This window comes from Budorcas taxicolor, chromosome 1, assembly GCF_023091745.1.
Source record: "Budorcas taxicolor isolate Tak-1 chromosome 1, Takin1.1, whole genome shotgun sequence".
NCBI classification, from domain to species: Eukaryota; Metazoa; Chordata; class Mammalia; order Artiodactyla; family Bovidae; genus Budorcas; species Budorcas taxicolor.
In genome coordinates, this window is record NC_068910.1 from 118,461,539 (window position 1) to 118,473,758 (window position 12,220).

The 12,220-nt window shown below is 41.0% G+C and overlaps 1 protein-coding gene across 1 annotated transcript in view; it reads right to left on the bottom strand.

The window, feature by feature from the left end:
* Nucleotides 1-11,928, bottom strand: part of GUCA1C (guanylate cyclase activator 1C) — a 37,962-nt gene extending 26,034 nt beyond the window's left edge. Inside the window, 3 exon segments of the mRNA XM_052644953.1 lie at nt 11,810-11,861; nt 11,863-11,889; nt 11,891-11,928. Coding sequence (XP_052500913.1) covers nt 11,810-11,861; nt 11,863-11,889; nt 11,891-11,928 — 117 coding nt within the window.
* Between the last annotated feature and the right edge of the window lie 292 nt (nt 11,929-12,220).

Below are 12,220 nucleotides of genomic sequence, written 5' to 3' on the forward strand. Positions count from 1 at the left end.
AAATTCAAAGAAACTCTTCTACCTCCCTTGTAAGACCTTGGTCTTACAGGAGACAAAGCTTCTAACAAGTCTTTTAGGCTCATTTCCCACTCCCCCCACATTCCTTCTGTACCAGCAGTCAGGCTTCTGTTAGCTCACTTCCATTACCCTACTAGAAAACAGCTCCGTCCCTGCCCTCAAGAAGGTATCTGACAAAAGATCTCTTTTAGAGAAACTTAGATTCAGTTTCAGAGCTGAAAATGGCCTTCTGCTTGGTGGGCACCACTATGGTTTATTTTGACCTAAGCACAGCAAGCCAAGATGCCTAGATTTGAGGCAAACAGAATTATTTGCAGCAAGAGAGCAGAACAAAGAGACAGAAAAACAGAGCTCAAATCTTCCTTTCGAAGGCCAGAGGTGGGGGTATTTATGGGATGAGGACTACAGAAGTACGTCATTGGTCTGGGATGTGAGGAGTGTGGGGAAGTAGGGACAGGTGAGTGGGGAAAAGTGCGTCATCATCGTTCTGCACAGGTGTAACTAGGTTATGGGCCTCTACACCTTCAAAAGGTCACTGAGCGGATACTTACATATGCCTAGTTGGAGGGTCAGTGGTCCTCGCTAGTCTTAATGGCTCAGCTTGAACCAGGCACATCTGACTCCAAGAACCTGGACAACAGCTCAGGCAAACATCTTATTGTTGAGGCTACATGCACCTTGGAGGACATGCAAGGTTTAAAATGATCTTGATTAGAGAAGGCAAGTGAAGTGGATTTAGCCCAAGGTTTCATACCCAGATGCCTAGGTTTGGCCCTGAGGGCTATGCATTGCCCTTCACACGTGTTACAGCAGCAGCAAGAATGCGGACCAGGAGCCACAGGGATTGAGGGCTGGCTTTCTGCTTTGAGATTCTCCAGGCAAATCACTCCTGGCATTTAGGTGCTTTGAGTGCCTCATTTCTCAGCCATGATGTTAGAATCAGTGTAGTCCCAGAAACTGACTGGCTGTCTGCACGGAGGACAAGGTGGAGGTGAGGTGCCTGGAGGATGTGCTCCCCAGTCATGCTCCCGCAGTTACCCTCTACTTTAGCGAGGTCCTCATTGACCCATCTCTCTTCTACCTTACACTTTAAGTTGAACTGTTTTCTTTGTTGAAATACTTAACTATTTTGTAAGAGGTGGGAAATACCAGAGTAATTTAGAGTGCAACCTTTGGTGTCAGACTGTCAGCATTCCAATTCTGCTGTGTAGTTTTAGGCAAGTTACTTAGCCTCTCTGTGCTTCAGTGTCCTGATCTGTAAAATGGGAATGATAAAAATAGTACCTACTCTTGTGTTACTGTTGTGAGAATTTTATAAAATAATAAAGTGTTTTAAGACAGTAACTTGTACAGAAATGTTCAGTAAGCATTAGCTTTTATTAGCATAATTCAATCTTTTCATTTCTTTGAAGATCTCAAAATGCCTCCACAAAATCTTTCCTAACTAACTCTACAACTTGGTTTTCAATGCATTTTCTGATCTCAGTAAATGTACCTTGAATAGCACAGCCCTGCTATAGTTTACTGTATTATATCGACTTATTTTCATCTTAAGGCCTTTCATTTTGACATGACTTTTATCCACTAGATTATCAACTCTTTTAGGGCAGAGAAATCATGTCTTCTACCTACGTACTTAACCCCACCTCCACAACCCTCCAAAACTTGAGTGTGATTTTTCTCCTGTTAATTGAACTACTGGGAAGGAATTGAAGAGCTCTCTGGCCCTTCTGGTCAGGTTGCCTAAGAATAGGCTGGACAAGTTTTAAAAGCAGCCCTATAGTCCCAAGACCCATCATGAACCATGAAGCTAGAGAGTAAGTATAATGCTTTTCTTTCAATCTTTGATTCTTTATTCACTAACTTTTATTTTTATGAGGATGCATTTGTCATCTGGCTAGATTGTAAACGCCTTTGAGGACAGGGACCAATTACCACTCATCTTTGTGCCTACCTTCCTTACATCATGCCTCCCAGGAGCTCAATAAAATATTTGCAAATAGAGTGAGTTAATAATATGGTGTATTAAGGATGTGACTTTGCTCTGGGTAATCCCTTTCATCATTCAGCTCTCCCATGTTCAGTAGAGACATTCACTGCCTGAGAGATAAGACAGTGCAGCAGAAAAGCAGAAATCAAGCGGTCATTCTTAGCTCTTGAGTTTCAACTATTTAAGCCATTTGGGATTCAAAGCATAAAATTTATGCCATAAACAAAAGATTTGGAAGAACACATAATTAGAGTGAGTTTCTCTAGCTTCTCCTAGCTACTCTCAAGTTAAATAAGAATTCCATAGGCGGGGGAAGTGACAAATAGGGAAGGAAAGGAGAGTTGCAAGACAGTGGGAAGAAAGGCACTGCTCTGTGAGGGTGCAGACTAGTTGGAAGGGTAGAGGAGAGACACACCAGGTGCAGTTGGCAGAGGTAAGGGTAGAAGCAATAGGAATAAAGGAACAAAGTAGGTGATTAAATGTTGGTGATTAATAGTTAAAATCATTAGGGGATTGTAAATAGAAAATGTATGAGCTGTTGTTCAGTCGCTCAGTTGTGTCCAACTCTTTGCAATGCCATGGGCTGCAGCATGCCAGGCTTCCCTGTTCACTATCTCTCTGAGTTTGCTCAAACTCATGTCTATTGAGTCAGTGATGCCATCTAACCATCTCATCCTCTGTCATTGCCTTCTCCTCTTGCCATCAGTCTTTCCCAGCATCAGGGTCTTTTCCAATGAGTTGGCTCTTTGCATCAGGGTGGCCAAAGCATTGGAGTTTCAGCTCTATCCCCAGTCCTTCCAATATCCAATAATCAATATTCAGGTTGATTTCTTTTAGGACTGACTAGTTTGATCTCCTTGCTATCCCAGGGACTCTCAAGAGTCTTCCCCAGCACCACAGTTTGAAAGCATCAATTCTTCGGTGCTTAGCCTTTTTTATGGTCCAACTCTCACATCCATACATACTACTGGAAGGACCTTTGTCGGCAAAGTGATGTCTCTGTTTTTTAATACCTGTTAGTTAATGATCATTCAAGAAAGAAAGTTTGCTTAATCACTAAACCAAGCAGGCTTGCTCAGCAACAGAACCATGTAACCTAACCAAGAGACATGACCCCAAACAATAAAACAATTGTAGCATAAGCCCCACACCCTGCCCAGTGAGCTCAGTAAATCAGGACATATTCTCAGCACACATAAAAACTCCTAGAGGAGAACATAGGCAAAACACTCTCCGACATAAATCACAGCAGGATCCTCTATGATCCACCTCCCAGAATACTGGAAATAAAAGCAAAAATAAACAAATGGGATCTAATTAAAATTAAAAGCTTCTGCACAACAAAGGAAACTATAAGTAAGGTGAAAAGACAGCCTTCAGAAAGGGAGAAAACAATAGCAAATGAAGCAACTGACAAACAACTAATCTCAAAAATATACAATCAACTTATGCAGCTCAATTCCAGAAAAATAAACGACCCAATCAAAAAGTGGGCCAAAGAACTAAATAGGCATTTCTCCAAAGAAGACATATGGATGGCTAACAAACACATGAAAAGATGCTCAACATCACTCATTATCAGAGAAAGGCAAATCAAGACCACAATGAGGTACCACTTCACACCAGTCAGAATGGCTGCGATCCAAAAGTCTACAAGCAATAAATGCTGGAGAGGGTGTGGAGAAAAGGGAACCCTCTTATACTGTTGGTGGAAATGCAAACTAGTACAGCCACTATGGAAAACAGTGTGGAGATTCCTTAAAAAATTGCAAATAGAACTGCCTTATGACCCAGCAATCCCACTGCTGGGCATACACACTGAGAAAACCAGAATTGAAAGAGACACATGTACCCCAATGTTCACTGCAGCACTGTTTATAATAGCCAGGACATGGAAACAACCTAGATGTCCATCAGCAGATGAATGGATAAGAAAGCTGTGGTACATATACACAATGGAGTATTACTCAGCCATTAAAAAGAATACATTTGCATCAGTTCTAATGAGATGGGTGAAACTGGAGCTGATTATACAGAGTGAAGTAAGCCAGAAAGAAAAACACCAATGCAGTATACTAACACATATATATGGAATTTAGAAAGATGGTAATGGTAACCCTGTATGTGAGACAGCAAAAGAGACACAGATGTATAGAACAGACTTTTGGACTGTGAGGGAGAGGGTGGGATGATTTGGGAGAATGGCATTGAAACATGTATACTATCATGTAAGAAACGAAGCGCCAGTCTATGTTCGATACAAGATACAGGATGCTTGGGGCTGGTGCACGGGGATGATCCAGAGAGATGATATGGAGTGGGAGGGGGATTCCGGATTGGGAGCTTGTATACACCCTTGGCAGATTCATGTCAATGTATGGCAAAACCAATACAGTATTGTAAAGTAAAATAAAGTAAAAATAAAAAAAAAAAAAAATCTGTGAACCTAGCTTGACCATATAGGGACAAGAAAAACTCCCCTGCTCAGGAGAAGCTAATGATGGGAGAGTAATGTCCACTCAAGAATGATGAAGACAGTCTTCTCCCCTCCCCGCTTTCTTTGATTACAAACATGTAAGTCATGAAGCACTCGACAGCACCCTCTCACTTTATTCTAATAAATCACTTGTCTATGACATTTCTTCCAGCTAAATTCTTTCTGTGCCGAGACACAAATGACCAGAGCTCTTCAGAGCCCCTGAAATGCTACCTAACAGTTTCAGAAGCACCTGTAATTTACTGGGTAGAACACATTGAGTTTGGGAGGAAAGACTGTGAGGAGTGTTTGGCCAGACAATCCTGAGCCAGCCTAACGGGCCTCCGTGGCTAAGAGTAGAGACGAGCCAAGGGAGAGAAGCTGATACAGCAGGCCTAGCCGTGTGGAGACAGCGACCTTCTACGTGAAGCAGAAGATGAGAAGAGATTCTGCCTCAGCAAACACGAGGGTGGGACAGATGCTCCTCTGCCCTCTGTTAATTCCTTGAGTTTTAGAGGCACCCTTGGGGTTCATAGGCAACCCTGAAAAGTTGAGGGAGAAATCTCCTAGGTAAAATAGGGACTGAAAATAGAACTTAATTATGGAAAACTAAAGCAACGTGTTTTAAATGTCTGAGTGTGTGAGCTAAAATTCTTACCAGCTACACAAATAAAAAATGCATTTAAAATTTGTGAGATAATTGAGATAATCACTCCAGTTGATCACTAGGTTAAAATTTGGAAGACACAGTAGCCCTCCTTGGTATAAATATGGGGGAAAGAGGGGAAGGTGAAGGAGAGAGAGAGGAATGGAAAGAGGTCCATGTATAAAAGGCTCCTAGAGTTGTCATTTCCCTTGTTATTTTGTTCAATGACTCAGTAAACGTTTGTTCAACATCCACTTTATGCCACTGCACTTGGCGCCTCATCTTGGGAAATATGCGGGCCTTAAAGGGGATGATTCATTTTTCATTTGTATTCTTCATATTTCTGCACTTTTGTTTCATTAGGATGAATACATGCATCATTTGCATCTAAAAAGAGGACAGTGAAATGAAGTAGAGCAAACTGCAGGCGTAGCATGGAGAAAGCAGTGCAGCTGGAATGAAAGGAGTTCAGGAGAATAGCAGTCCAAGCTCTCCTTCATTGCCAGGCTCTGCCTGCACCTCAGCAGAGCAGAAGTATTAAGAAGTTCAGTTATCACCCACGCTGGATGCTTAGATCCCAGGGTGCAGGTTCACGTCTAGTTTAGGAGGCAGCTTCCAGGGAAGTGGGCCTTTTGCATCCATCTCCAGGTGAAGCGTGTGGATACTCAGGTAAGAACAATGCAGCCGTGTCCACTTTCACAGCCTCTTAGGATCCGATAGCTGATAGCAATAACATTTTTCATAATGTTTTTGGAATACTGGTGCTGGCCCAGACCCAGCTCAAATTCTCATCAGCCTTCCATCATCTTTTGCTTTGGCAGGGAGTTGTTAGATAAAGACTCATTCTCCCTAGCAAATCAATGGTGTACATGTGGGGAAGGAGGTGGCCCTGTTCAGTCCTTGGAGCCCACTTAACTTCAAGTCCCGCTGTCACACCCTATGTGGGTTTATTACATGATTTTACTGTGTTGTATATTTTAATGGAGACTTCATGTTTTGATGAAGTTACTCACTACCAAGTTTGGGTCAGGCTGAAGCTAAAGCTCTAGTAGTTTGGCCATCTGATGAGAAGAGCCAACTCATTGGAAAAGACCCTGATGCTGGAGAAAATTGAAGGCAAAAGGAGAAGGGAGAGGCAGAGGATAGATGGCTTGATAGTACCACTGACTCAATGGACATCAATTTGAGCAAACTCCAGGAGATAGTGAAGGATAGAGGAGCCTGGTGTGCTACAGTCCATGGGGTTGCAAAGAGTCTGACATGACTTAGCAACTGAACACCACCACCCTCAGCTTCAAATCCATAGGATTTCCATAATGGAAGGGACAATTCCTAGTGGTAGAAATGAAGGCATCTATGTCATGCCTTGCACAGAAACAGACCTTAGTTTGGAGGAGAGCAATTTCCATCACTGACCTCACCTACAAAGATTGGCTAATATAATAATACCTTTATTCCACTTCTTTTTGTTATAAAATTTTAAAAATCTTTTTTTATTGTTATCATGTATATCATACATGTACATATCTAAAATTAAAAGACTTATACTTTAAAACTTTGAACTTTTTGTTTTTTTTCTAGCCTTTTATTTACATGTTTATAATTGAGATGCTTATTCTGCTTATGTCTTGATTTATCAATTTTAGACTTTATTTACTTCCTGTTATAGAAAATGACAAGGATTTAACTCTATGACTCTTCTACCCATCCCAGTGGTGTGCTGGAGTACCTGCTGGTAGGGGCTGACAGTTAAATTTTCAGAAAATTTGCAAGCCAAGTATTAAATGATTGTTAGCTTGAAATTGGCCAGGGTAGGCATATTTATACCATGGAAACCAGCAAATGTTACCAGGGCTATTTCCCCCAAGAACACTAATTGTTACCATTTCCCAGTATACCACTAGTCTTCCTCATTACTCTCAACAATTGTAGATTAATATAAAAGTCAGAAGTTTCATTTTAGTGACTCTGGTAAATTTTGTTCTCTGCATAGCCCATTGGTATACTAAAATTCAATCCCTGGGTTGGGAAAATCCCCTGGAGGAGGAAATGGCAACCCACTCCAGTATTCTTGCTGGGAAATCCCATGGACAGAGAAGCCTGGTGGGCTACAGTTCATGGGGCCGCAGAGTCAGACACAACCGCAAAATTTTTACTGAGTGTCAAATATCAGCCTACAAGGGAGTGTGATTAGCCAAAGGAATAAACTTGATACTCTAAATTTCTCAATCTATTTACTCTAAGCACTATTCTAACAGGCTTGAGTACACGCCAAAGCCAGTCAGAAATGGCAGGGGAGAAAAAGATGGGAAGCTTTTTAGTGTAACAATCAGAAAGCTGGGTATGGTATGTTTGACAGCAGAGAAAAGGACAGAAAAGCAAACACAACAAAAGCATGTACTTCCAGGATTTCTGACATTAAGAAACGTAGCCACAGCAACTTCAGTAGGCGCACGTACTTCTTGGCATTTCATAAATGTAACAATCAATGTTCATAATAATGGCTAATATCGAGAAAATGTTTACCAGCACTTTGAGGAAGTAGGAGTCTTCTAGAATGATTTCCATCCAGAATAGTAAAACTGCAGAGGAGCTCCATTGAAAGAGTAAATCCTCTGGGTTTCTGGACAGCTGATAGTTTCATTGATCTAATTAAATATATGGCTTTTTTTAGTTTTCCTATGCATAACTGCATATCATGTCTTGCTATCACGTGATAATGAGCAATTCTTACTCTTCTCATTTTATGACTTGATATTATGTTGAGATTCCCCACAACTTTTGTGGCATTAATCATCACTGCGTAGGTTTACTTGCTTCCTAAGCAAAATGGTATCATTATGATAAACCATAAAAAGAGAAAGAAATCATAAATATCTTTATGATAAATCAATAAAGGACAGAAATGGTATGGATCTAACAGAAGCAGAAGATATTAAGAAGAGGTGGCAAGAATACACAGAAGAACTATGCAAAAAAGATCTTCATGACCCAGATAATCAAGATGGTGTGATCTCTCACCTAGAGCCAGACATCCTGGAATGTGAAGTCAAGTGGGCCTTAGGAAGCATCACTACAAACAAAGCTAGTGGAGATGACGGAATTCCAGTTGAGCTATTTCAAATCCTAAAAAATGATGCTGTGAAAGTGCTGCACTCAATATGCCTGCAAATTTGGAACACTCAGCAGTGGCCACAGGACTGGAAAAGATCAGTTTTCATTCCAATCCCAAAGAAAGGCAATGCCAAAGAACATTCAAACTACTGCACAATTGCACTCATCTCACATGCTAGCAAAGTAATGCTCAAAATTCTCCAAGACAGGCTTCAACAATATGTGAACTGGGAACTTCCAGATGTTCAAGCTGGATTTGGAAAAGGCAGAGGAACCAGACACCAAATTGACATCATCCATTGGATCAAAGAAAAAGCAAGAGAGTTCCAGAAAAACATGTACTTTTGCTTCATTGACTACACCAAAGCCTTTGGCTGTGTGGATCAAAACAAACTATGGGAAATTCTGAAAGAAATGGGAATACCAGACCACCTGACCTGCCTCTTGAGAAATCTGTATGCAGGTCAAGAAGCCACAGTTAGGACTGGACTGGAACAACATGGTTCCAAATTGGGAAAGGAGTGCATCAATGCTTACTTAACTTGTCACCCTGCTTATTTAACTTATACGCAGAGTACATCATGTGAAATGCTGGGCTGACAAACTGGAATCAAGATTGCCGGGAGAAATATCAATAACCTTAGATATGCAGATGGCACCACCCTTATGGCAGAAAGTGAAGAACTAAAGAGCCTCTTGATAAAAGTGAAAGAGGAGAGTGAAAAAGTTGGCTTCAAACTCAACAATCAACAAACTAAGATCATGGGAATGATCATGGCATCTGGTCCCATCACTTCATGGGAAATAGATGGGGAAACAGTGGAAACAGTGTCAGACTTTATTTTGGGGGGCTCCAAAATCACTGCAGATGGTGACTGCAGCCATGAAATTAAAAGACGCTTACTCCTTGGAAGAAAAGTTATGACCAACCTAGATAGCATATTCAAAAGCAGAGACATTACTTTGCCGACTAAGGTCCATCTAGTCAAGGCTATGGTTTTTCCTGTGGTCATGTATGGATGTGAGAGTTGGACTGTGAAGAAGGCTGAGTGCCGAAGAATTGATGCTTTTGAACTGTGGTGTTGGAGAAGACTCTTGAGAGTCCCTTGGACTGCAAGGAGATCCAACCAGTCCATTCTGAAGGAGATCAGCCCTGGGATTTCTTTGGAAGGAATGATGCTAAAGCTGAAACTCCAGTACTTTGGCCACCTCATGTGAAGAGTTGACTCATTGGAAAAGACTCTGATGCTGGGAGGGATTGGGGGCAGGAGGAGAAGGGGACGACAGAGGATGAGATGGCTGGATGGCATCACGGACTCGATGGACGTGAGTCTGAGTGAACTCCGGGAGTTGGTGATGGACAGGGAGGCCTGGCGTGCTGCGATTCATGGGGTCGCAAAGAGTCAGACACGACTGAGTGACTGAACTGAACTGAACTGAGCAACTGAACTGAACTGATGATAAATCACGAAGAGCAGAAGTTCCAGGTCATTTCAGTTGAGCTCTGATATGGCTGTCCCACTATTGTCACTGACAGGATTCTCACTCTAGTGGCACACACATCCCTAACACCTTGTCCACTGTCTGCCTCTGCTTTCTTGACACCATGTTCTTGTTCTTGCATAGAAACCTCTGACACCCACAGTGCTTTCACAAACACAGGGCTGACAACAAAATTGCTCGTCTGGGACATAACATCAACACCTTTGAAAAATAACTAAAGTACTTGATACTTGATAGCTTATTTTCTAAACTCTCAGGAATACCACCGTCAGAGTCTGAAAAGCTAGTCTGTAGCAGCAGACTTCCATTGGGAAGCTCACAGCAGGCACAGGAAGTAGGTCATAGAATGATGGGGGGTGGGCGCAGGAAGAAGCATGCAGAGAAAGGCATAACATAGGCAGAGGCAAAGAGACACAACATAACAGTGTGCACAACAGGCTGTTACAACAAAAGTACCATAGACAGGAAGGTCTAAACAAAAATGTATTCCTCACAGTTCTTAGGCTGGGAAGTCCAAGATCAAAGGAACAGGCAGACTCAGTGTCTCCTGAGGGGCCATTTCCTGGTTCGTACCCAACTGTCTTCACACCACGTCCACCTATGGAGAAATGGGCTGAGAGCTCTCTGGGGCCTCTCTATAAGGGATCCCACTCATGAAGGCTCTGCCCTCATGATATAATCACCCCCAAGATCCCTCACCTCCAAATACCATCACACTGGGGTCTGGGGTTTCAATATAGGATTTGAGAAGGGATTATAAACATTCAGTCTATAACATATCAAAACCCTTTTTCACAGTTAGGAACAAAAGCAGAATCTGCCTCATTTTCCTACTGACTTGTAAGCTCCTTGGGGGTAGAGCTGGGTTTGCTTGCATCTACACTAAATTAAATTAATGAGGAAGAAAACACTGTCATGATAAGCATGTCATGTCATTAATGCATATTTGAAAACAAAGAACAAAGGACAATAATGTCCTAAAAAAAACTGTTTCTGTCATTGCCACAAGGATTGAAATAGCTGTTAATTTTACTCAGGTTTAAAACTCCCAAATTCCTGGCTGTTACATCTAAGTCATCTGTTTTTTGTGGTTTTTTGGCTTAAAAGCTCTAAAAGCTGTATTTGATTCTATACAACCTAATGGACAGCCAGTAGCTTTAACTGTACTGAATTAATTATCCCTTCTTTATCTTCTATTATCATGCACAGTCTTCTAAAGTCATCTATTTTTCTATGAGTAGTATTTTCCCTTGCCTTTTATTCTAGATGGAATCAGTACATTTTGAAATACACAAATCTATAGGCAAAACAACTGAAATGTACAAGGAAAAGCAGACAGGAAGAATTTAGCCCAGTATTTCAGATTGTTATTTTTTTGTCTTATTCTTCCTAGCCTATGCTTTTTCTCTTCTCATTTTACTATTTTTAAGACATATAATTAAATATGCAGTATCTCTTCAGGAATGTGTAAATTTGAGACAATAGTTGAGTAACAATCTTTAGAAACTAACATTTATCTGAATTTAAAACTGTATTTTTTTTTCTGGCTTTCCCCAAACTAAATTGGTCAGACATAAAAAAAAGGAAAGGATTATGAAGCATTCTAACTTTTGATTTGAGTATGAACAACATGTTGGCTAATTTGTATTGATTTTATCTGCCAATCCAGATGCAATCACACTTTTAAAAGTAGGTTCCTGTAATTTGCTTTTCTATGAAATGTCACCAATGCATTAAATTCTTTGAAAACAGTCTTTGTAAATCAATCTGCACTTATTAGATTTGTTTAAACGATAGCATCAGAATTCCATGCCGAGATTTAATTTGGTTTTAAAATAATTCCCTACATGCAGAACATTTCCAAGGGCGGAGAGGCTAGTTCCCAATTATTTTCATGCCGGCAGTGCTAAATGTGTTTAATGACTCACTTACCTACAAGCTGCGGGTTCTCTGAAGACCTCACAATTCAGTGGAACACACACATTTTACCTCAGGCTATTTTATTTACTGAAAAAAGGAGGAAATGCAGAACCATACCCAAATGATAAGTAAAAGTTCTTACCTTGTTCTTGTCCATGGTATTACAGACTTGATCAACATGTTGACTGACTTTGATTCAGACCTTGCAGATCCAAGCATGTCAAACTCAGGCAGTGTTTGCAGACTGGATGGGTATTCCATTGTAAGTTTTCTGTACCACAGGTCTCATTAGCAGGAGCTGCTGTCTCACCACCCACTACAGATTTGCTAGTCCCCATCCTGATTCACAGTCTATAGCTTTTTCTCTATTTTCATGTAAGGTCTTTCTGAATTTAGTCTCTAACACTTCACTAAAACTTGAGGTTAACATATGCTCCTAGAAAGCTCCTCTAAACCTCTTACAGCTATAGGCTAAATACGAACAGAAAGCCAGTGAGATTAATTCATCTGTACAATTTTAAGACCAAGGTCATCGGTTAGTATCTGATGGGAT